Source organism: Pezoporus occidentalis, unplaced genomic scaffold (assembly GCF_034315485.1).
Source record: "Pezoporus occidentalis ecotype Australia unplaced genomic scaffold, CSIRO_AGI_Poc_V1 ctg4, whole genome shotgun sequence".
In the NCBI taxonomy this organism is placed as follows: domain Eukaryota; kingdom Metazoa; phylum Chordata; class Aves; order Psittaciformes; family Psittacidae; genus Pezoporus; species Pezoporus occidentalis.
This window is the reverse complement of record NW_026915724.1, coordinates 5137023-5160399: the sequence shown is the minus strand read 5'-3', so window position 1 is coordinate 5160399 and position 23377 is coordinate 5137023. Positions and strand designations below refer to the sequence as shown.

The 23377-nt window shown below is 38.7% G+C and overlaps 1 protein-coding gene across 6 annotated transcripts in view; it reads right to left on the bottom strand.

Moving 5' to 3' along the window:
• ARMC1 (armadillo repeat containing 1) overlaps positions 1-21438 on the bottom strand; it is a 30662-nt gene extending 9224 nt beyond the window's left edge. Inside the window, exons 1-4 of one of the 6 annotated variants that reach the window (XM_062633290.1) lie at positions 21254-21438; positions 18581-18784; positions 15750-15845; positions 15195-15286 (exon numbers count right to left, since the gene is read on the bottom strand). In XM_062633290.1, coding sequence (XP_062489274.1) covers positions 15195-15286; positions 15750-15845; positions 18581-18772 — 380 coding nt within the window. In that variant the 5' untranslated portion in view covers positions 18773-18784; positions 21254-21438. The other 5 variants (XM_062633291.1, XM_062633293.1, XM_062633289.1 and 2 more) reach the window with 5 other exon arrangements.
• Between the last annotated feature and the right edge of the window lie 1939 nt (positions 21439-23377).

Sequence of the window (23377 nt, the reverse complement as noted above, 5' to 3'; positions counted from 1 at the left end):
TGATCTTTAACAAGAAAACACACCTACCTAGAAGTAAGTATAATAAACCTTCCCCATTCAACACTGGCTCAGTTTCTTTATACACTTAATTGGTAAGAAAATGATAAATATGGAATGCGTTGCCCAAGGAAGCTGTGAATGCTCCATCCCAGGCAGTGTTCAAGGCCAGGTTGGACAGAGCCTTGGGTGACATGGTTTAGTGTGAGGTGTCCCTACCCATGGCAGGGAGGTTAGAACTTGATGATCTTAAGGTCCTTTCCAACCCTAACTATTCTATGATTCTAAATACAATGAAATTACATGTAAAATTAAAACAGAATAGAATAGTGGCGATTTTTTGTTTGTTTTAACAAAAGTAACACATGGGCTATGATTTTATTGCCTGAAATGAGAAAAAACTGCAACCTTAAGAGAAGACGGTTCTGAGGGCACTGACACAGGCCCTCCCCAGCACCTGTATGTCAGCAGTTTCAGATACCACTACTCACAGCTGTCCACCATCAGAGCAGCAGAAGGGAACTCTTGCTCATGTTTCTGCCACTCCCATCTAGCACAGCACTTTATTTACCACTGAAGGTACAGGTACACTATAAAGTCACTATATAATCAGAGACTGTTTGACAAAAATCACTGGAACACTGCAGGGACGTGGCAGAGTGCCCACCACTGAAGTTTTCATGATGTGACTGGGCAGTCAGTCACTAGTCAGTGTCATCTAGCCTCCCTTTCACAGGAAAGGTTGGATTAGATGATTATTCAAGGTCCCTTTCAATCTGGGCTATACTACCATTCTACGACCAGTGTTCTGCTATCCTGCTAGGGAAATGGTAGTCTCTAGTTATAGCAGAGTAACAGTTGGTAAGGGCTGGTTACCATCTCTTTCAGAGGCTGCAACATACTACATTACTTCAGCAAGACTCAGAAGATGCCTGTCAGAAACCCAAACCTTTAATTTTCACTGTCTTCTTGAATTTCTGTCATCCTAGATTGCTGCCTGTCCTTCCATTATGTTCACCCAAGACTGGCTGTATAAGTAATACGAACACAGAATTCAAGTGACATGTGCTGTATCTGTCAAAAGAAGATACAAGAAATAGTCCCCATTTCTTCACCATTAAAAATAACTTTGTAAACATGGTCCAAGTCCTGCAGAGGTTTTATTAGCAAAACAGGACACTTTTCAAAGTTTGAGCTAAACTTGAAGGACACAAAAATTACTGGCTACAACTCCAAAGGTGTATGTGATGTGTATTTATTTTTAGGTTTTTATGTAAGTAAAGCAAATGTGTATTTGATTTTCCTGCCAACTATTTTTCTTACATATTGTTTCCCAAAACAAACAAACAAAACAGGTTGGATGGGGCACCTGGTCTGGTGGAAGGTGTCCCTCTCCATGGTGGAGGGGTGGAACTAGACAATCTCTAAGATCCCTTCCAACCCAAACCATTCTATGATGGTTTACCTAATTCTAATGCACCTAGTAATTATAAAGACTGACATATAAGCAGCTGTGTAATTTTATTTTGATTTCATAAATTTACTGCTCCCATATCTAGACTTACAGTTAACTGCTCAGTCCTAAATTGTTTTATTTTAAGACATCATGAACTAAAGAGAAAGCTAGATGAAAAAGGGGAGGCTTTGTTCTCAAAACTTATTAAGGCATTTATCAACTGGTATTTCAAATGTTTCCACTTTATCTTATGCCATGATCATAGCCACAGTCATCGAGGACAAGTTATTATACCTTACAATACCAATTCAGAAGCTTTAAATACAAAGCTTAAAAATCCAGTAGTTTACTGGTTCAGATATGATACTGATTTTAGGAAAATGCTGCTCCAAGTTTTCTCATTCAATCTATAGCATTTTTTCATAATTCTACCTAGCATAATAATTGTGTTCAGTAAATTTAGTATAGAACCAAAAGTAAGGGCACAGAGGAACACCAAAGAAATATTTTAACCTCCAGTCATTTCACAACATAGATGAAAATGTCAATGTACCTAAGCTCACTCAGGAGTTTACATTTGAACTACAAAAAGAGAGAGTAAAAAGAGTACTCGTAATCTAGTGACCAATTTCAGCCTTGTACCAACAGACCTTTTTCCCCAGGGTTGCTCAGGAGTAAGGGATCCAAAGACAGATCATTCTCAACTTCTAGCTTTAGGAGGCATCACTTACACCTCAGGATAGAAGAACTACAGCTCACTCCCTACACAAGACTGAGAAACCTGTATGAGAGGAGGGCAATCAGAGGCAGACTCTTTCTACCACTGAACAGCCCCAAACTCTGACAAGGTCCAAGCAAGGAAAATGATATACAAGAACAGTATATTTACGATACATCTCCTATTCACATGCAATAAACACTTTAACATATCTGTATAGTCTGTACTATACATATTGTCAGTACACATCGCCCCTTCAAAGAGGGGCTATGGCATACAGTCTTACAACTCATGAAGGAATGCTTCTGAACAGCCAATCAGACAAGGTGGACATGCACTTTATGGCTCACCGTTATACTCTTTTTCACAAGTACTTAGCAAACCAACACACAGAAAAATTAAGAGCAGGCCTGTAAAAGCAAAGAAAGCTAGCAGTGGTGAAAGAAATATTAACCCAACCCAAAGCTAAGGAAATAGACCTTAACCTTGCAAAGTCAGTTCAGGTAAAATTTTCTGCATTGCAATCTCAAGAAGTTTACATTCTACTGGAAAAATAGTACCTTAAAGCACAGATCTTCAAATTCAAAATACCACTTTGAGAGACTCAATTTTTAGAATGATCCAAGCAGCATCCTTCCAAAATTCTGAGAAAACTTATGATCACATAGAAGTAGACATTTTCACTCAACCCCTCTTAATACATGCAAGTACTGCCCCTGTGAGGCAGAAATAATATTTTTCCCCTAAGAGCCCAAGCAGTTCTATTCTCAATCATCATTTTATTTCCATATTGAACCTCATTTGCTGCAACAAACGTAGTATCCTTCTACGACACAAAAAGGGCAAGTAAGAATTTAATGGATTGGCATGAATTCTAAGTACATTGTGGGGGAAATGCTCCTGCATTAGAAACCTTAAAGCATGTACTTTTGATTTAACTATCATTTGATATAATTATGGTTTAAAAATGGCTAACAAATTGATATTCCTATCAACTACGCCTTAAGACCATTGATGTATGCGTTTCCAGGTAACCAATTTCTTTTAGAGCCCATTCTTTCTGTATTTAAAGACAGAAATTGTCTCTAGCAACAACTAAAGGGAGCAGTAAGCTGCAAAGAATTGCTACATTCTGCAAGGGAAGGTTGGAAATCATTAATCCTTGATTCTAGAAGTGAGACACAGTGATTGACATGGTTTTGATGAAAACTTTGAGCATGAATGACAAGCCTAAAGAAAGAGCATGGTATTAGAGAAAAGGCAATCTGTTTCAAGACAGTTATCTGATCTGGCTGTTTTACTGGCTGTTCTGCTCCAGTGCCAGGGCAAGATTCTTTCTCATCTCCAAGAATGCTGCTCTTTCTTGTGAGATTTTAGTGCATCCCATGATACAGTGGGCTCACAAGCTGCTCTCCTGACTCATTCCAGGCAACAGGCAAGTAATCTGAAAACAACCTGGAAAAGAGCACTTCAATGCACTTTTTCTCACAGTCTCATTACAGTGCTATTAACATGCTACCCATTACAGTACACCTCAGCTCCCTCTAGCCACAAAACACCCAGTAAGGACCAAATAACGTTACACAGCAGCTGACAAAAACAGTTACCACCTGCTTTCTTAAAAGTAAGAAGCCAAAATCCTCAAGAATATAGACAGCAGGATCCTTATTTTAGCCAACAACAACAGATCACGCGTAACAGTGGGTTAACAATAGGAAAGCTAATTCATAAGCACAGAACAGGAAAACCAATAGAACCTGTAGGACTGGGCAAGCTTGAAGTGACACAATGATCTGTAGCACTATGAATTTCCAAATCCAAGGACCAAGCAGCTGGACTGTGATGAACCTACGTACTGTGTGAGTGCAGGTGCATTATGTGACTGCACTCTAATGGTATCAACCATGTGCTAGCTACATGTCACCTTTATTTACTCCAAGGCTATTGCACCATGGAAACAAGGCAATGTCAGACAGACTTCCCTGGAATGCTTTCCAGACCTGTAAGATTCCTCCCACTTGGCAAGCATTCCAGACTCTACTCACACTATGACAATTTGACCTAGGAAACACTAAAGTAAAAGTTCGGGACAAAATGAGGAAACGATGTACTGAAGTTGATTTTGTACTAAACAAAAGATACCTCACTGAAATTAGGAGCGAGAATTGGATTTCCCAGCACCACTTCCAGCTCAATTTAAGTCATATGCCTAATGACCCTGAAAATTCAGATAAATCACATGTAAATGCTGGGATGTTTTGAAGACTGCTGAAAAACTTCAATACAAATTTAAATCTGAGGAAAATCACAGTATAATCCCATTGACTGACGTAAGATAGGTGCCTGTGACATTTAGCAAACTAATTATCCGTGCTTAGAACATTTCCCTGATTCATTCTATTGTCCTCTGATCACAAGAAGAGAACAAACTTTCACGAATGGGATTAACAGATTCAAACATATGCCATATGTTTAACTTAGCTATTAATCCAATTTTAACTCTTGCTATTTATATGCTAAATGGAAGATCAACTTTTGATCTTCCACAGCTTGGTACCTACCATATGGACATATTCTCCATCTAAAAAAAAATAAAAATCCAGGCCTGTTACTCAACTAAACTCAAAAGGCTTCAGAGTAGCATTTGCTAGACAAGAGTCTGTGTAACAGACACACAAACTCCATGTTGAATTTCACAGTAGCTAGTTCCAACATCTTGCCTGCTAATGAACAGTAATCATTTCATGGATTTATATGGCAGAAATCATGTTTATTATATAGCTTCAACAAACTGCACTGGGGTTAAAAACAAAATAAATCTTAAGGGTAACAACTGTCCCTGGTCCTTTTATGGTGGAAGTTATCGAATAATAGCATTAAAAAGCCAGTCCTTCCTGCTAACCCTGCTGTAGTGATCAGGTAGCACTACTGGTAGTTCTGGAATGATGCTCACATTTTGGAAACAGCTTGGAAGGATGCCAAATACCACTTCTTGTATTATTAGCATGCTAACAGCATCAAGTATATCATATTATAATACATGATGATGGTATATAATTACCTAGAAAACATTTTTGTCTTAACCTCACGGTTTATTTTAATTTTGAGAAGTAAGCTTCAACTGATCATTTCCCTGAAAACTACTGGAGAAAGTAAAAAGAAAGGCTTACAAACTTACAGATGAAGGCTTTCCTAAACAAAACCCATGTGAATAGTAAGAATTAAACTACAGCAACCTGTACCAGAGGAAAAAAATGCATAGGCATATCTGTGTGTAAACTTTCTATTTGACTAATTTGCTAATTTATTAATTTATTATTATTAAATTATTATTAATTTATTCAGCAGAGATTTGAAGTAAGTAATGTTGAAAGCAACTATTATTTAAACATCTTGTTTTCATACTCTTGTACTACTTATACATTGCCAATGGATGTTTTTTTTTGTTTAAAGCAAGCCAGTATGAGCAGCTTCACTGCTAGCCAAAGGGACAGCAGTCATGCAGAATACAGGTTGAAGCATGTACCAAGGTTTAGGAAAAAATTCTGTGTGAACTCTATTATGCACTATGCAATTACAGAATGCACTAATAATTTTAACTTGTTCCAAGTTAGTGCACAGGATTTCCTAGCTGCCAAATTCAATGGAAATCTTGCAGAAAATTATATTGCAGCATATACTACAAACCAACAAAGTATAAAAACACATTCCTGAACATAAATACATCTAATTCAGAATAACATATCTACTTTGCATTAGTTGTTCCAGAGTAAAATTCACTTTCTTCTGAAATAACAGCTCCATTCAGAAACTGCTAATGCAGACTCTTTTCATCACTAATATTTTTTGAGGCATTTCCCTTTGTGGCACTTACTGCCTGTAATATCCGTGTGAAACTATGCAACTTCTAATTACCAGCACTTTCCTATGTTTCTTGATTGAGCAGCATGCAGGAAAGAAATGAAAAAAAAAGCAAAGAAAAAAGTGTTTGGGGGGTAATCCAGACAGTTATGGATTAACAGACAAAAAATCTGCAACTTTTTTGGGACGCTTAGCATGAAAGTCATACTAGGGACAAAAATCACCTGTGGACAAGCTCATTGTAACCCAAAAGCAGACATTTGATACTGACAAGGAAAGATGAGAAACCTTACAAGTGCTACGTATCTATCAACTCCTTTTTCACAGATAAATGTAGGCTCCAGCCCACAACACTGTCAATCTGCACCTGCGGTAAGTATGAAATACTTTGCAACACAACTTGCTACTTGCATTTCAAAGCATCATAAGCCTCCTTTGCTCTTTATTTTAGTAAGCCATTAGCAAAAGACAGCATCTCAAAATGCTATCTTGGCACTTCTTGTAAATTCAACCGTAACCAGTGAAGGTCACTGTGTTCTCAAAATGTTTTCCACACCAGCTGATGACAAGTTTTATTGAGTAGTAAAGGCACCCTGTGTTGCTATTACCATTCCTGACTCTTCTGCCAATCCACTTAAATCTCTTCCCTTCAACCTCAGTACTGAACCTTGCCACTAAAAGAGAAGACAGTTGCCTTTTGGCATACCATGTCAAGGGGGTCTTGAGGCACTGACTTTAGCATGATGGTATTTTTTCCCCCACCATACACTCAGTAATAAGCTAAATGCCAATTCAGCTTCTATTTTTTTAACATATCAGAACATCGTGCCATGCTCTGTAAACCATTTCATTTTTTATAATCAATGTTTCTCAAGTGTTCCATATTTGTTTTAATACAAGTCTGCAGGAAAACAGGAATAAAGCCACTGCTTTCTAAAATACTTAACCTACTGCTCCAGCTATTTTCTAAATAAAGAAGAAATCGACTAGGACACTGACCAAAGGCTTTGATATACATATATTTTTAGAAAAGTTATTTTATACTTCACACACCTTTTTTTCAGTGTTTTAATGTTCTCTTTTACCCCCCCCTCCCCATTCTGCAATACTTGTCACAATTTGCCTATAACTTCTAGTTTCTTGCCTCCAACTACTAGTTTATTTTCTAACTTACGAACTCATTTCTTCACATTTAAATACAAAGCACTCAAAGCAATTATGATCATGGCCCTCTCTCTGCCAAAAAACACCACCAAAATAATGCCTGTTTACTCAGTAGGAGGTACTGAAAAGTGTTTTCCAGGTTTAGGAACCTACAATTTGATAACGTACCTTATCAGATATTGTACATAAATCACCTCTGTAGAAATTAGGTACTTCAACGGTTAAGTAGCAAGTTACATGTCCTGTATTAAGCGTTATCACATTCTTAATGCAGTCATTGTAAACCAGCTGAAGGCCATGATTCTGAAGAACTTACAGGCAGTCTCTAAATCTGACATTACATAAATGACCAACTAAAAACACTGCATTAATGATTACTTTGATACCTCATTATTTATCAATTAATTGGAATTCACTAAATATCAAGAAAATAAAATATTTGTATCAAAAAAAGAGGATGAAGGTGTTGAAATGCAAGCACTATAGTGTCAGAGACATACCAAAAAAGCTGCGCAGTAACTGCAAGCACTGCATGGAAACCAGTTACAGAAGCTGCTGGTTCGCTGCTTCACTGAGTGTGTACATATATTGAACTAGTATACTAAGAGCTAGGCTACTGAATTAGTATTGTGTTGAACTGGTTTTATTAAAAAGTCTATGTATATATATATATAGTACATGAATTGAGACAGACATCAAATGAAAAGCTACACAACCGGCAGCCGTGATACAGATGCCAGGTATCTAGTGGGATATTATAAGGTAAACGTAGCAGCTTTGAAAGCGAGACATGAAACCAAAATGGATTCTGACTGCAGTCAGAAACATTATAATAAGAATTATAGACACATGACAGAATAAAAACAAACAGTAATACAAACACACAAAAGCCAAATCTAGAGCTTGACAACCACCTAAAGTTTTAAGTATAGAAACACTACTGATTGTATAGAGCTCACTAAACAAAGAAGCTGTGTGCAGGAAGAAACAATGACTTTGTAATACCTCTGACTACAGAGAGGTCCTGAGATTAAAAAAAAAATTAAAATAAATAAATCAAAACTGAACATCAGAAGTACACTGAGAGAACATCTGAGCACATCCCGTAGGGCACAGCTCACTCCCTTCCATTTGGTCACGCTTTCATATTTTTTCAGTAACCAGTTCTACACACAAAGACAAAAACACCCCAATCAGCTCATCCTAAATCACACTTTTCATAATAAACCTTTAGAACAGTTATTTATATGACTGCTACTTTCTATGAATCCCTGAAAAATATCAATTCACAGTAATACTCAACATGTAAATTACTAGCTATATTTGAATTGTTGGCAGTCAAGTCTTGGACTATTCCTACAAACAATGTCCATCTTTCCAAGCCTTTAAACCTTATTTTCTTATCTCACAAACCCCATAAAGTTCTCCTAGAAAGCCCATTATAATATGACTAAAATCCAGGTTAACACCAATACTGTAAAACTAGGATTTTACACCATTTCATAACCTGCCCATGGCATGGGGGCTGGAACTAGATTACCTTATGGTCCTTTCCAACCCTAACCATTCTATGCTTCTATTAATGCTTTCTGTGGTTTACTTCTTGTTACTCTTTGTTCCTTTGCCTGCATCAGTGTTGAGATGACTTCAGATATCCTCCATAATGCCAAATATATTACAGAAATAAAACAAAAGGTCTTGAAATATTTTTAAAACAATTGCTGAACTGTGAGAAATTCTGAACTCTTTATTAGTTTATCATGACCCACAAGCAAAAAGAGCACGAACTTTTACGGAGTACATGCCTTACTGACCTATGTAGCCTACAGCACTGCCCCCATTCTCTCCCCGACCCCTTAACTCCTTGATATAGATAATCTCCTCCAAATCCCAGGAAGCTGTTTGACAGAGCAAAGGAGCATTCAGCTGTATATTTAATACTGTATATTTAAAGAGGACATACTGATGTTTCCTACATTTCCTAATATTTTATTGGGGTTTGTTTGGTGGGTTTTTTTTGGAAGAGGATGCTTTTTCAAAAATAACTTCAAACACCAAACTATTTCTGAAACTTGTAAGATTACCAAAATATACAATAAACACATTCCCTAAAGAAACTAGAGGTGGGGGAGGAGGATATTCAGCCACTTTGCTTAACAATGCTGAATAGAACAGCCCGCAGATGTCCTCCTGCTGTGAGCATCTATTATTAACAAGCACATTGCTAGAGCACTGAATTGACTGGAGCCCCACAGCCCAAACAGATGCACCAGCAAGCAGTGTAATTTTCTAGAAGCACTTTGCTTCTAATAGACAAAATGTAACAAAGTGAGTAAAACACAGAGGCTTGGGAAAATAACAGGAAAGGGAAGGCCAGGAAAGTTAACATGGAATAGAGGGAAGTGTGTATTACTCTTTGTTTCAGGTGATACACAGCAATTTGTAAGTAATTTCTAAAACCAAAGTTTTTGGAAGCTCCTGCTCACAGGAATATCTAAGACATAGGATAACCATGTTTTTCTCCAAAAACACAGCTGCTCAGTACAGAATCACAAGTATGGTAGATTCCAAAAATAACCCTGCAACAGAATCCCATTACCCAATCTCAACTATTTCTCAATTCTGATGTGTAAAAAAGCCCCACATACCATGGATTACAAAAATAACATTACTAAATGATTCAGGTATAGAAAATCTCCACAGTCTGAAAAAAGCTATTTCTTTCTCCTTTGCAGATCAGTTAAGTATTCCAATCAATGGCATAAATGTATAAATGCAGTAAATGCAAAAAGTCTACAAAATTTTAGCTATAATTTCTCATGAAGTACTACCTTGAAGCCAGTTCTGAAATGGCAACATCCCTTTCATCATCAGATATCCCTTTAAATATGTAGTTCACTTTCTTACTAATTAATGAATGGCCTTTGCACTGTCTTTCTCCAACCAATCCTCTTTTCTCACAAAAAAAAAGAGGGAAACAAAAAAAAGGGGGGGGGAGTAGCATGTCACACAATAAAAATTAGATAACTCTTGTGATGCTGCATCCCTAACATTAATTTCAGCTAACACTTCCTGAAATATTGGGCTTTATTTTTCATTTCTTTGGTCCAACATAATAAATTTAAACTTTGCTGGTTTCAACAAATAATTAATTTTTCAAAAAGTACAGGTAATTAAGGCTACCAAAAATTAAAATTGAGTAAGAAGTCAGCAATTACAGACTGCATGTATTTTACTAGATCTGCAAGGGACTCTAATTAAACACATATTAATTGCCCTAATCTTCTTAGGCAAGTAATAAATTGGAAGAGCTGATTAATGCACTGGATTTAGTTCAGCTTGTTAAATCTGACACCCTGGCAAAGGAAGACTATCTTGAAAAGCTCTTTTAGCTAAGTAATTGGAATTTTACTCTCAGTAATTTGCTGTTCCATAATAAGAGCTATTCAGTGTATTGACTCTTCATCAGTTTTTTTAAATATGTTAGTTATATTTAAACAATACCAACATGCTACTCACAGAGATTATGAAAAATTATGAACTTTGACCTTTACTGTCCATCAAAAGTCACTTTCACTCTGAACACAAATTAGTGTCTTTCCTTGTAGGCTATAAATCCCAATTAATTTTAATTCTAGAAGCTGCTAATAACATTTTATAAAGTCCATACGGATACAGTAAGTCCTCTATAGAATTCATAAAGCCAGCAACTAAACCAGTTTTCAGTATTAAATAAGTTGATGACTGATGGAATAGAATGAAACATCATTCTCCAATGAGCCTCAATTTCTCCTCTTCTTTTTACCTATTGGGCTCATACATTTCTATACATACATTTCCAAGTACTCAGTCACCTGGCAAGGGAGTGAAACATTTTTGTGACTATAATAAAGCAGTATGATCCATAAAAAGCAAAACAAAATATTAAAAGAAATGTTTGGAAACCTGCCGGTAAGGACTTTAAAGGTCTGATTTCTCTCCAACATTGTTACTACTTTTAGCTGATAACATGAAGACGGACCAAGCTTCACTTAAAAATAAGCAGAACTGGATGAAAAGAAAAATGTCCCGTTACAAAAAAAAAAAAACAGTAAATATAGAGAAGGGCAACAGAATTTTTTACATTTGAAAAATGTTTTGAAGTATTCCATGAAACTTGAACAGCTCCTCACATGTCCTAGAAAATGTGGAATTGTATAAAGCTTTTCCAATGATGTATCTCAGAAAGTCATATACATGTTCCAAATCAAGTTCAGCCTGAAAAGAAATCCTAAATATGTAAAAATCTCACTGCCTTCAGATTTTTATTCTGCACTCCTCAGAGCTGACATTTCATATTTCTGTTCTAGAGCCTATAGGCTTCAGTCTCTACATCTAAAATCTGTTACTCTTCTGTCAGCAAAACCTAGTGCTCATACATCTTGAGAATCACTCTCACAATGAACCTCAAACTTATCCTTTGTTCCTTATGTGAAATGTAGTATCAACTAAGGAGTTAGCTGAACATTCCTTTTATGCAGCAAAATGATTTTCACAAGTGAGCTATAATGCTTATTATAAGCAAATACAAAAAAGCTGATCAGATAATTCTATGGGACTGGTAAGTTATGAAATTAAACATGCAGGTACCTCAAATAATTATAATTAAACCTGAAGGTCTCTCAAATATTTCCTACCCATTTTCCATGGTGCAGTACAAAATATAATTTACTGCTTATCATTAGATAAACCAGTGGCAATTTAAACTCTCAACCTCAGTAGTCTTATGAAGGAAACAGTACCTTACCTTCAGGATAATGAGTTTAAACAAGTGCTATATTCTTCTTCCACTATTTCTGTATTACTTTCAACAAAAGGGTTTTGGCTTGTGCCTGAGGCTCCCATGTACTATTACAAGAAGTCATAAGTAGCAAACCAAGTCCAACTATTTTCCAGCTAATGGCACTGACCATTTGAAGATCTGTTAAGACTGGTTATCTGTAGGCAGGTTATGGCAAGAAATTCCATACCTGAACTTGAGGTCTCTAGTACAGAAACCTCCAACGCTTATTAAAAAAAAAAAAAAAAAAAGACACTCACATGACAAAAAAAAGCCCTAAATTTCAGAATTTACATAATTGAAAGCAAAAAAGAACTGGAATTCTAAAACTCTTGACTTCCTAAGCACAGTGTCAGTTCAGCACTGCTGAACATCAACTTTAGTCTGAAATATGACAAATATTGTTTGCAACTTGCCTCTCTGCACACAAGCTCCATTTCATTGCCTGAAAAGACATAAGACAGCTTTATCAGTGGCAGAATACAGTTTGTCACGATTCAGTACAGAACAGGGAAAGCCACTGAATATTACTCAGTAAAGTGAGAAGTCAAAGAGAGTGAACAGTGACAGCTACAAAATCCTTGATGAAAGGAAAAGATTCAGACCACAGGATGTGCTTAAGCTGTCAAGAGCAAAAAGCCAGTAACTACAACTTCTGATCCAGAACGTGGTGGGTTCTGCCTCGTTTCAAAGAACCACAGAGTAACTGGAAAAGCACAATACTGACAGATGTTCGTATCTCTTCATATGGTTTGTTCACAATTTTATAAACATACTACAAAAAAAAGCTAAACCCCAAATTGAATTGTGGAAATAATAAAAAGATTTTAGACTAGATAGAGCGATGAGCTAGATCCACAAATTCTGGGAAGTAGACAATGACATCTACTACCAAAGCATTTATTACTTCTTTTATTAATGTTTCCTTTCAGTGCAATGGACTACAACATCTTCTGGTAAACCGAAATCCCATTAAAAGCTAGTATCTGCATTTTGTGACTTAGATCTCAAGAAGGTAAAGGACCTTGTTTTTCTCCTCTACAGACCTTCTAACAAAAAAACACAGCCCCAAAACATTGGTTTATTGTGACAAAAATAATTCTACATTTATCTTCTCAGGACTTTTCTACCATCTTTCTCCATATTTCTGCAGGCAACACAAAACTTAGCTTCAGCATTTCCTGTCAATGTGAAAGCCTAAAATCCTGACAAGCACATGACAAAGTCTTGTGTTTGAAGATGCTATGTATTTAAATTTTCATGATATCACACTTTCCAAATGTTACAAGCATACAAATTAAATGTTCTTACTGTTGCCAACGAGCCTTCTAGAAAAAAAAGAACACCTACAAGATTTCCAGTTTTTACTGACTTATCCCTCCTTTTCTGCATGTTTCTGAACTTCACACTTTCAGTCCTTGAAATTGAAACACAGGGAAAAAAAAATGTTGTCGAAGAGATTTCTATAAAATTCTTTAAACAAAAGTTTTAATTATGACTGTTTCCTAAGTAATATTTGTAAGCTGCAGAGACTGATAATGAACTAGCATTCCCCTTTCAGCAATTTAAGGATGTCTCTGTGCTCTAAACAGACATGTAATCTATACTAGAAAAAAGTTCTTTCAAAATATATGCTTCTGTTGCTACTTAAATATTTCAGTTTATTGTTATTATAAAAGTAGCAAAGACTTATGTGCATTTTACCTTAACTATGCTTGTCTTTTAGAAAAGGAGAACACTGTAAGACTTAATTCCATTTTCTCCCCATACATCCTATTAAAAACACCTACCATTTAAAAAAGTTTTATTATTGCATTATTCAAAAAAAGAACTATTCTCTTCTGAATTCTAGTCATTTAGTTCGTTGCCCCACTTAAGGCATATTTTAAATCCTTATGTTTTGGGTACCTGGTGAATAAAAAGATTATATTCAGGCACAATGCTGAATTTCATGCCAATGCATAATATTGTTAGTTTCAGCAGAATTAATGAAGTACTCAAAGGTAAACAGCTTTAATCTTCTTTAGGTCATATACTACACAGGACTTGTGGACAGATTAGAAGTTCCCCTCTAATTCTTCAGGTTCACACCGTTAGATAAGCAATGCTAGAGAGACAGAATAACAAAAGATACACCACCAAAACCGAGGGACTATGGAATGAAGGAACTAGCAAACTCTAGACCAGTTTTTTTTCTAAAAGAAACTTGTAACTTATACCACAAGTGATACATTAGAGATTCAGCTAACGCATAAAAGATTCAAAAGCTTTCCACTTGAATCTTTAACACCCAATTTTACTTGTGTTACATCTTTTCTAAATAATAGTTAACATTTACCTCAGTGCAGCAATATGACTTTTCTTCTCCCTCATGAAACAGTTCCTCATACCTTGAAAAGTCCAGTTAACTAAAATGCTATCAAGCTCTGTATAAAATAGCATCTCTTAGTAACTTGATGGCAAATTAATTCTTGCTATAACAGGCTAATCTTTGAAGGTATGTTGGGGTTTTTTTGTTAATAATGATTCATCTTAGTGCATCATATTAATTTCTATTGGTAAGTGCACATGTGCATCTTCTCCAGAGTGCATGCACCCACACATGTTCCAGTATCCAAGACTCAAGAGTTAACAATCTTAACAAAATCCAACAGTTGCAAATTTTGAGACATAACCCAGTTGACCCAATCTACCAAGAAATTAGTAAACCACCAAAAACCTCACTGACTTCCACTCCACCTGCAAGATGCTTCCTCAATACAGAAGTGCAAATACATACCTTCAAAAGTATACTGAAACAAATACATTGCATATACAATTTCCCTTCTAAGAGGATAAATGTGGCAGTTGCCAACCTATTTCATTAATGCACTAGTGCAAGGCACCCATATACAATGATGAGAAGGATTAAAAGAGAACCTAAAGGGAAGAGACAAAATTAAGTTTTCTGTAACAAGGGCAAGAAATCTGTTCAGCAAATTACTTTCAAATGAATATTTTTTGTAGATCATGGTCTAATTACTTCGCTATACTGAAAAATGAAAACCATCAATTGCTTGCAGCACATAAAGAATGCAGTATTAAAAGTTTGTTATACAAATTAATAGTCAAAGTTTCACTTTGCATCAGAATGTTACATTCACACTGTCTTTGGATCCAATAACCCATCATAAACTTACTTTTGTATTACATTCTGTAAGCTGAGCATCATACCCAATTCACTTTTCATCTTTTCTCTGTTGGCACGGCACTCTGCCAAATAGCGAAGGGCCTAAAAGAAAGAACCACAGCAAATCAGCAAGATGTCCAGTACATTATCATTCATTTTTATTAGTGCACATCTGCAAAACAGTCACAATGTGAGCTCTAGTAACAAAATAAAAGTAGTATCACCTACTGTGAACATTAAAAAAAGGGAGCTTTCTTATAAATACACAGAAAGCATAGAATATCTAATCTATGAGAAAAGGTTGAGAGACTGGGTTTATCTGTACTGGCTAAGAGAGTCTAAGGGACTAACAGGTGTCTACAACTACTTAAAAAGCCTTTACAAAGATAATTAAGCCAAACTTTCCGCTACAGCAGCAGACAACTTAACAATGGGGAGCAGCTACAAACTGCAGCTTGGAAAATTTAAATCAGATACTACAAGAAGATTTTTCACTCTGAAGGTTGTTCAACACTGAAACAGATGACCTAGTGGCACCGCAGAATCAAGGAGACAAAGCTACAACTGACCTGATTGTCGGTGACAGTCCCAATTCAAGCAGGAAGCTGAAGTGAATGACTTCCAGAAGTCCCTTCCACCAAACACTTATGTGATCTGAGATCTAAAGTAATTTTTATACATTATGCTTCTAGCATAATTTCCATCCATTCTGTGGGCTTCCCCAGTACTAGAAAATCTATCACCAAGTTTCTACTGTCTACAGAAAGAGGTTTACCACATTTATAGGCTTCTGAAGACTAATTGCAATATTCATAACTCCATACAGGAATAAGAATACAAGCAGCAGGAAGCTGCTTAGGTTATTGTTACCTAAACTGGGAATTTATACTAATTTGTTGCACAAGTTTTGTTTCTTTGGCTTTCAAGGCAAACTCTTTGCACAGCTTCACATTGTTGACCCCAGTCAGCAACTGTGTATTTGCATGAGCCTCCTAACATTAATACTCTCCTAGTCAAAATGTCAGTCCTCCTTTTCATGAGCCATCTCTCTATTGTTAGCGCTGACAGACAAAGCTTTCTTAGAAGGAACAGCCAAAGATGTACTGTGCACTGTTCTTTAGTCAGTATTTTATTGATGTAGGTATAAGAACTGCACTTGTAAAATCCTGCAATACACAAATACAATGGTTTATAAAATTATTTTTATAATGTTTTATAAAATGCTTTGTTTAGCAAGGTTTAGAAGTGCACCAATTCTTTAAATACAGTCATATAACAGCTATGCTGCTCAACAGCTGCTTTTAAAATAACATGATCCTTAATCCTTTCATAGACAGAGAACTAATTACCTTGGTTTTTTTTCAAGTATCTTCAGCACATGCTATGTAAAATTCAAGACCATTTTATTGCATTTTGAGAAAGCCTGGCTGCTGCCTGGTAGGACAGAAACTCTAAATGAGATTTTTACTGTTTCCTGACATGGATTAGTATCAATAACCGCAGTTTATAGATATATGCATTTGTTTTCTTACTTTTCAACTGCATGATAGCTCTTAACCACTAACTTTCATGTCAAGCAATGTATCCCTAATGGTGGAAAAAGTCTCATTTTTGTTATTCTCTGTTCAAGCAATTTAGTAGGGGTGTAATGTTGTCAGACAAAGAAAAAAAACACATTCTCTTAACAGCTAAATATTTGAGTCAAAATTTAGGCAGTCTCTTTTCCATCTGTTAGAAACTCTTTACACACAATTGTAACTTCCACTAAAATAAGACCAAAGACAAAGTTATCAGAAGAACTTGAGTGACCTGACTTTTTTGCACTAGGATGTCCGATTTTCCCCACCCCCAAAAGACTGTACAACATATCAAATAAGTCAAATAAGGAACTATCATGATTCAAACAGATATTGGAATTGTGTAATAACACAATAAGAAACTTAAAGTCAGTGCTGTACATCATTTTATTAGGTACAAACTGAATGGAAAATCATTACATTTAATGATTCCCATTCAAATAGAAGCACCTTTTTGATCAATGGGATGACTACAAAAACAAAACCAAAACAAACAGACCTTTCAGAATGGAAAAATACAGAAAACGGAGACTAAAAAGTAATCAGCAAAAATACTAAATGCTACAGAACCTAAGAGGTTGGAGAACTAATCAGCACAAGGAGTTGGAGTAGCAGAAAAAAAAAACAACATGTTTTCACAATAAACTAATGCATTTTTGACCATACAGCCAGGGTTCTGGGATTTAGCATGGTCTCCTCTAAATCCTAATTCTTAATCCACTCTAACTGCAGGTTACCACTAAACAACACAGCTGTCTCCCCATGCAACAAGGTGTCCCTACAACACAACTTGAGTAATATCTGCGGCTATGGAGCCACACTGCAAACTGCATTAGCCCTCAGCAATCTAACAAAGTTAGTTCTTTTCATGTACAGCTTATTTTGTAACATGATCACAGACTAATTACTGAATCTCATGCAGGCAGTGAAAATGCAGCCCAAAGGAGCAAAGAAAAGGAGAGTGAGACATTCAAACAAGATACTTTTTTAAGACCACAACCTAAGGAAACCACACTGGGAAGAAAAACAATGCAACATATTAACAAGAACTGTAAACTCAACTCAAAGCTCTTCCAGTGAAGAACATTACAGTCTGGTAAATGCTATGGCAAGGCTAACCTAAAAGCAGTTAGTAGGACACACATCTCCTGGATTATAGGTCTTCATCTCGTGAGCCCAGAAGGGTATCACAGACACTAAATCAATTCAAGAATATCTACTAAATCCACTAATATCTACTATAAAAGCAAAACAAATGAAAAATACAGAATTATGACACAGACAAGTCTTAATTGTATAAATAACGCATACGTATACATAAAGCCAGAGAGGTAATGGAATCTCCATCCTTCAAGGTATTCAAGATCAAGGTGAACATGACCCTGAGCCATGGTCCGAGTACCCTCGAGTACCGGATTGGACTACATCACCTCTGGAGGTCATTTCAAACCTAAATTATTCTGTGATTTGTATCTTTTTACAATATGTCAAATCACTGTGTGTATTTCTAAAGCTCCACAGCTTCATCTTAAGAAGAATAATTAAGGGTGCTTACCTCCCTCTACACAAAAAAAATAAAATAGCTGTATTAAGGAAAAAATTTCTAAGTAAATTAATCTCTTCCAAAAAATTCCATAAATTCCCCTGGAATAATGTGTCACTGGTGAACAATTTTTTAAATGGCTTTTAAAATACACGCATAAAGGACATCAATATAACACAAAATATTTTATTTTTTACCTTATTACTTGTTTAAAAACATACTAATAAAATTAAAAAACATCCTACACACATACAAACTTATCCCCAGAATACTTACCAGCAAAGCTGAATGAACAACTGGCGGGTTGGGATGGTCCAGAAACAGAATAAGACCTGGCAGGCATCCTTGATCTTGAACAATAGCCCGTCTGTTCAATGGGTCAGCTGCTAGATCTCGGAGCTGGTTAACTACAGAGAGTGCATCAGGCTCCTCACTCATAGTAGAATTCATTTTTCCTGCACCATGCATACAAAATACCTGCTGGGGAGGGGGTGAGCAGGGAAATCAATTACTAATACCACAACATTTATCATTAATTCAAACAAATAAAACAAAAGCCCAAAGGCACTGATTTGTTATAAGCATAAAAGTATAAAAAAAAACCCAAGGACTAGAATTCATGGAACAGGGATGGGATTGATAAGAACGTGGATCAAAGTGGAAATCTAAACCTCCTATGCAGAGAACAGCCAGGTTTGGTTAATAATATTCTGATTTGTTTCCAGTGTATCATTTCAGATCAGCCAGCTTTTACAGCAGTATATTCGTGTGGATTCTTTTCCACTACTTACAAATATTTCCAGGAAATGCATATTTTTCACACAAGTCACCCTAAAAATTTATAAACACTCTTCTGTATAAGAATAAAGTCATAATATGTATTTTCAGAGTTGCTATTTTCTCTAGCAATAATCAAATATCAATATCAAATATCAAATCAAATATCAATATAAAAATCAAAATATCAAAAAAGAAAATATTGCTATTTTCTTTAGCAATAATCAGATTTTACACAAAAATAAACCAGAAAAAATAGCAAAAGATGAACACTGTGTCAAGAACAGTAAGCTTTAACTTGGATCTATATATTAAATGCCACACTCATACAAAAGCCAAAAGGGTTTCAGAGACTGGGTTCAGGGTGGTCTGTCTTTTCATTAGTACCCTCTCAATAACAAGAAAGCACGCACATCATGCCTTGCTCCAGCCAAAGTCCAAGTCACCAGATCAGTTTCAAAGGAAACACCTGTTAGCTTGAGAGTATCAGGTTCCAGAGTTGTTTAATAAGGAATAACTACTTAAGAGGTAACAAAAGTATAAGTTTAGTCAGAGAAAACATTACATCGTAGTGCAAAAACCTAGATTCCTGCAAAAGAATGACTATGTACCTCTGAAACTACTACATGCCAACTGTGGTCCTGGTTTTGCCAGTACCAACTCATGCCATTAACTTTTCCTAAGGCACAAAAAGTGTGAGTAAATACATATTGTTAATTTGTGCTCTCCCATATTTCCCCTGCACAAAAATAAAATTAACTAAATATGTAAGTGGTTACATTCTTTTAGTATCATTTCCCAAACAAATACTATTGTACAATGTTTTCTGACTGAAGGTAGGCCTTCAAGCAACACAAACTAATCACACTCGTCCAAAAGAATGAACCACAAATATGCACCTTGGTTATGATAATTTCTGACATTTTCACATAGAAAAAAATGTTGTCAATCTCCTTCCTTTAGGAAAGGGAGTGCTAATGTGGAGTACATACCAACCATTAGTCTTCAGGCCATTTTTTTTGACTATCACAAGTTCAAAAGAGATCAACTGTGAGATACAGCAGCTCCACCAATAATTTGTATTTCCAAAGCAGACAACTCTCAATTAAAATGAAAACCAAACCTCCATTAAATACTATTAATTACTTTTCATAGTTAGCAAAGAAACTTATACAAAACTTTAAAATCAAGGCAGTTGTGGAACTGATGCTAACCAAAGCGTCTGACTTCTAGCTGTGCGTCCTCAGCACCAGATCATTCCTTCAACTCTCTTCACTCTGGCCGTCTTCTGCCTTTTTCCTTCTAAACTCCTGAAAAAGCATCAAGCGAAATTTTAACCCCCTCTTATCTCATTAGGCCACATTCATGTCCTCCCCAAACCCTTTTCCCTCTCTCCTCAGCCACAACTGAGAAGGAAAATGCCCTTTCTCTTCTCCATCACCTGCAACAACTAATCTTAGGAAAAAACAGGATTCCCGGTATTTTTCCTGAAAAGCCAAACAATAAAAAAAAAAAACCACTCAAATTACACTCTTTTAAAAGTTTTAAGAAGTTACCTAGAATTTGGTGTCGAAAAGAGAAGTTAGCCAGGTACTGGCTCTTTTCTGCTCTTTCCTTGCAGCTTTGAGATCAAAGATTAATAAAGCACTGCAGACCTCTCTGTGGGATCCCCTCTCCGCCCCGCGTCCTCCCGGGGGAGGCCCGGAAGAGGAGCCGCCACAGCCCCGCACCTCCACTGTCATGCTGAGCCTTCTCTAAGCGGTGGAACTGACAGACTGGCTGCGACAAGGCCCCGGGGCTCAGCTCCCACGTCTCTCGGCCGGCGAAGGCCCAGCTGACTAAGGAGAGCTCCAGGACGCGGTTAGGGAGAGCAGGAAGGATCTCCGCCGGTCTCACCGCCCCCCTCTCAGGACCATCCCGCCCATCTTCTCCAGCGCCCCACGCTCTCAACCGCCAGCGCGGCCCGTTCCCCTCCCCGACCCCGTACCGTTGCAGAAGAGGTCCCCAGCCGAGCAGCTCAGCCCCGTGGCCTCATCGCCTACGGAGCGACACGGCCTGCAAGGGGGGGTGGGAGGCAGCAGAACCCGCCGCTCACACACCTCCACCGGGGCCCGCTCTGACCCCAGCACCACCCACCACCCTGCAACCCGATTGGTACCGACCCACCCACACCTCTCCGCCACTCGTGGCGCGCTTTGTTACTGACGACAATCAGTAGTGGCACCGCCGTGCACGCCGGGACTTGTAGTTCAGACAGGGCTGCTGCGCCGCACCTCGGGGGAGCGACAGGCGAACCGCGGCCTCGTAAATCCCTTTAATTCGGGTATTTTGTTTTCTGTTACCACCGGAACTTGAATTTACCCCTCTAGTGTGAAGTAAAACAATAATAAATAAAGCATAGGGTGAAACGATACAGTGTAAGACTGTATGGCAACGCATCACCCAACCCTATTTTGACACCCGAAGCAGGCATCATCTACATTAGGGGGTCAAGACTGCTCAGTTTATTTAATAGAAGCACGTCTGGATCCCGACTGAAGGTTTGCCGTCCCCTCTCCCCAGCTGCAAAGGTTTTCCATTTTCAGAGTCTTCCGCCCCACTCATCGCGGCTCACTCGAGTTTCGAGATGTGATGAAGTTCCCAGCAAAGCCATAGAAGCGGGAAACGCCTTCTCAACAACCCATAAACCAAACGTCAGCGCGGAGCAGCTTTTCCTGACTCCCAGCCATTCCGACAGCAGCTCCCGCCTCGCACTTTGTAATCAGACCCGCAGAGCCACCGGCGGTGCCGCAGCAGACACCCGCGCCCCAGAGCCCCGTTAGTTAGTGCTGGGGCTCCAGAGTACCAGTAGGAAACGTCCCCCTTCCAGACGAGGCCCTGGGCGCTCCCGAAGCCTGTAACTCCCGCGCTTCAGAAGAACCAGCTACAGGCAGGAACACCACCAAAGGGAAGGTGAAAGCCGGGGCTAACGGTCAGGCCCAAGCCCACCCACGACCCTCTTCCGCCACGGAACCGATTTCCCCCGGGCGCCATCTTATTGGCGTGGCCGGTCACGTGCCGGAGGACACGGCGGGAGCTGGCGGGCGGAGCTGTCCCCCCCGTCTCCTCCGGGCCCGGTGCCTGCCGGGTAGGTCGTCGCGCCGCAGCCTTGCGCAGGGCGCTCGAGGTCCCGCCTCCCGCGACGTCGGCGATCATTGGTCGGGGTGGCTCCAAGGCGGCGAGGATTGGCTGTCGGGGGCGGGCGGGGGGGTTGCGAGTCGCTGTGGGACAAGTGGGTGAGAGAGCGCGGCCGCAGCTAGACGGCAGGTGAGGTGATAGCGGTTCGGCGGGCCGTGGGTCTCCCTTTATTCCCGGGCAGCCCCTTGTCGTCGCGCACGATCTCGAGTGCGGGGCGGTGCGTGAGGAGGAGCGCGACCCGGGCCCGGAGGCTGTAGTGTTTAGTCAGCGCTCACTCCGCTTCTCCGGCTCAGCCGGGCCTCCTCAGACCGGGCGCTCTGGTGGAATGGAGAGGGGTGTTGATGGGGTGTTCTCCTGTGGGATTTGCCCTCAGGAACACCTGCGTAGGTGTCGAGGGGAGGTAGAGGTGCTGCTCGGCGGAAAGTGGGTGCAGGCTGCTCGGGGCGGCCTCGCTGATGGCTGCTGTCCTGGGGCAGGGCGGCTGAATGGAGCCGCCGCCTCACTACGAGCGTGGCAGCGCCTAGGGCCCATCCTGGGCAGGTCAAGTGCCAAGCAGGCAGCGGATTTGCGAAGGTGCCGGGGTAGAGCCGGCTTTCCAGAAGAGCAGAGCAGCTTGGAAACGGCATGGGGTGTTGGGGTCGAGGCTCACGTTTCTGTGGGCAAGCTGACTGAAACCAGCTTTGATGTTGCTTTGATAGGAGTGGCAGGTCACGGGAAATCATGCAAATAAAAAATAATCCAGGGATATTTTGGAGAAGTTTGAGGAGTTTTTTAAGGAGTCTTTAAAACACGGGGTAGGATATAAAGGGGAAAAGAGCTAGTCTTAAGGGGTCTGGTGCTTATTTTTCTGTTCTGTAAACTTATGATGCTTGCTTTGTATACCTTTAGTGATGCTGCTGCTGTGCTCAGGTTCTTCTGCAGTTGTCATAAATAATTAACTTGCTAGATGCTTGTTTTTATTTTAAGAAGCTGTCCAATTCCAAACACTAAGTGTGGGTATTTGAATGCTGACATTGACCATAGTATCAGCAAGACTTTTACAGGCTGTCCTCACACAGCCATAGTTCTCTGTAGCTCTTGTAAAGGCAAGACTTACAAAGACTAAATAATAAGTAATTC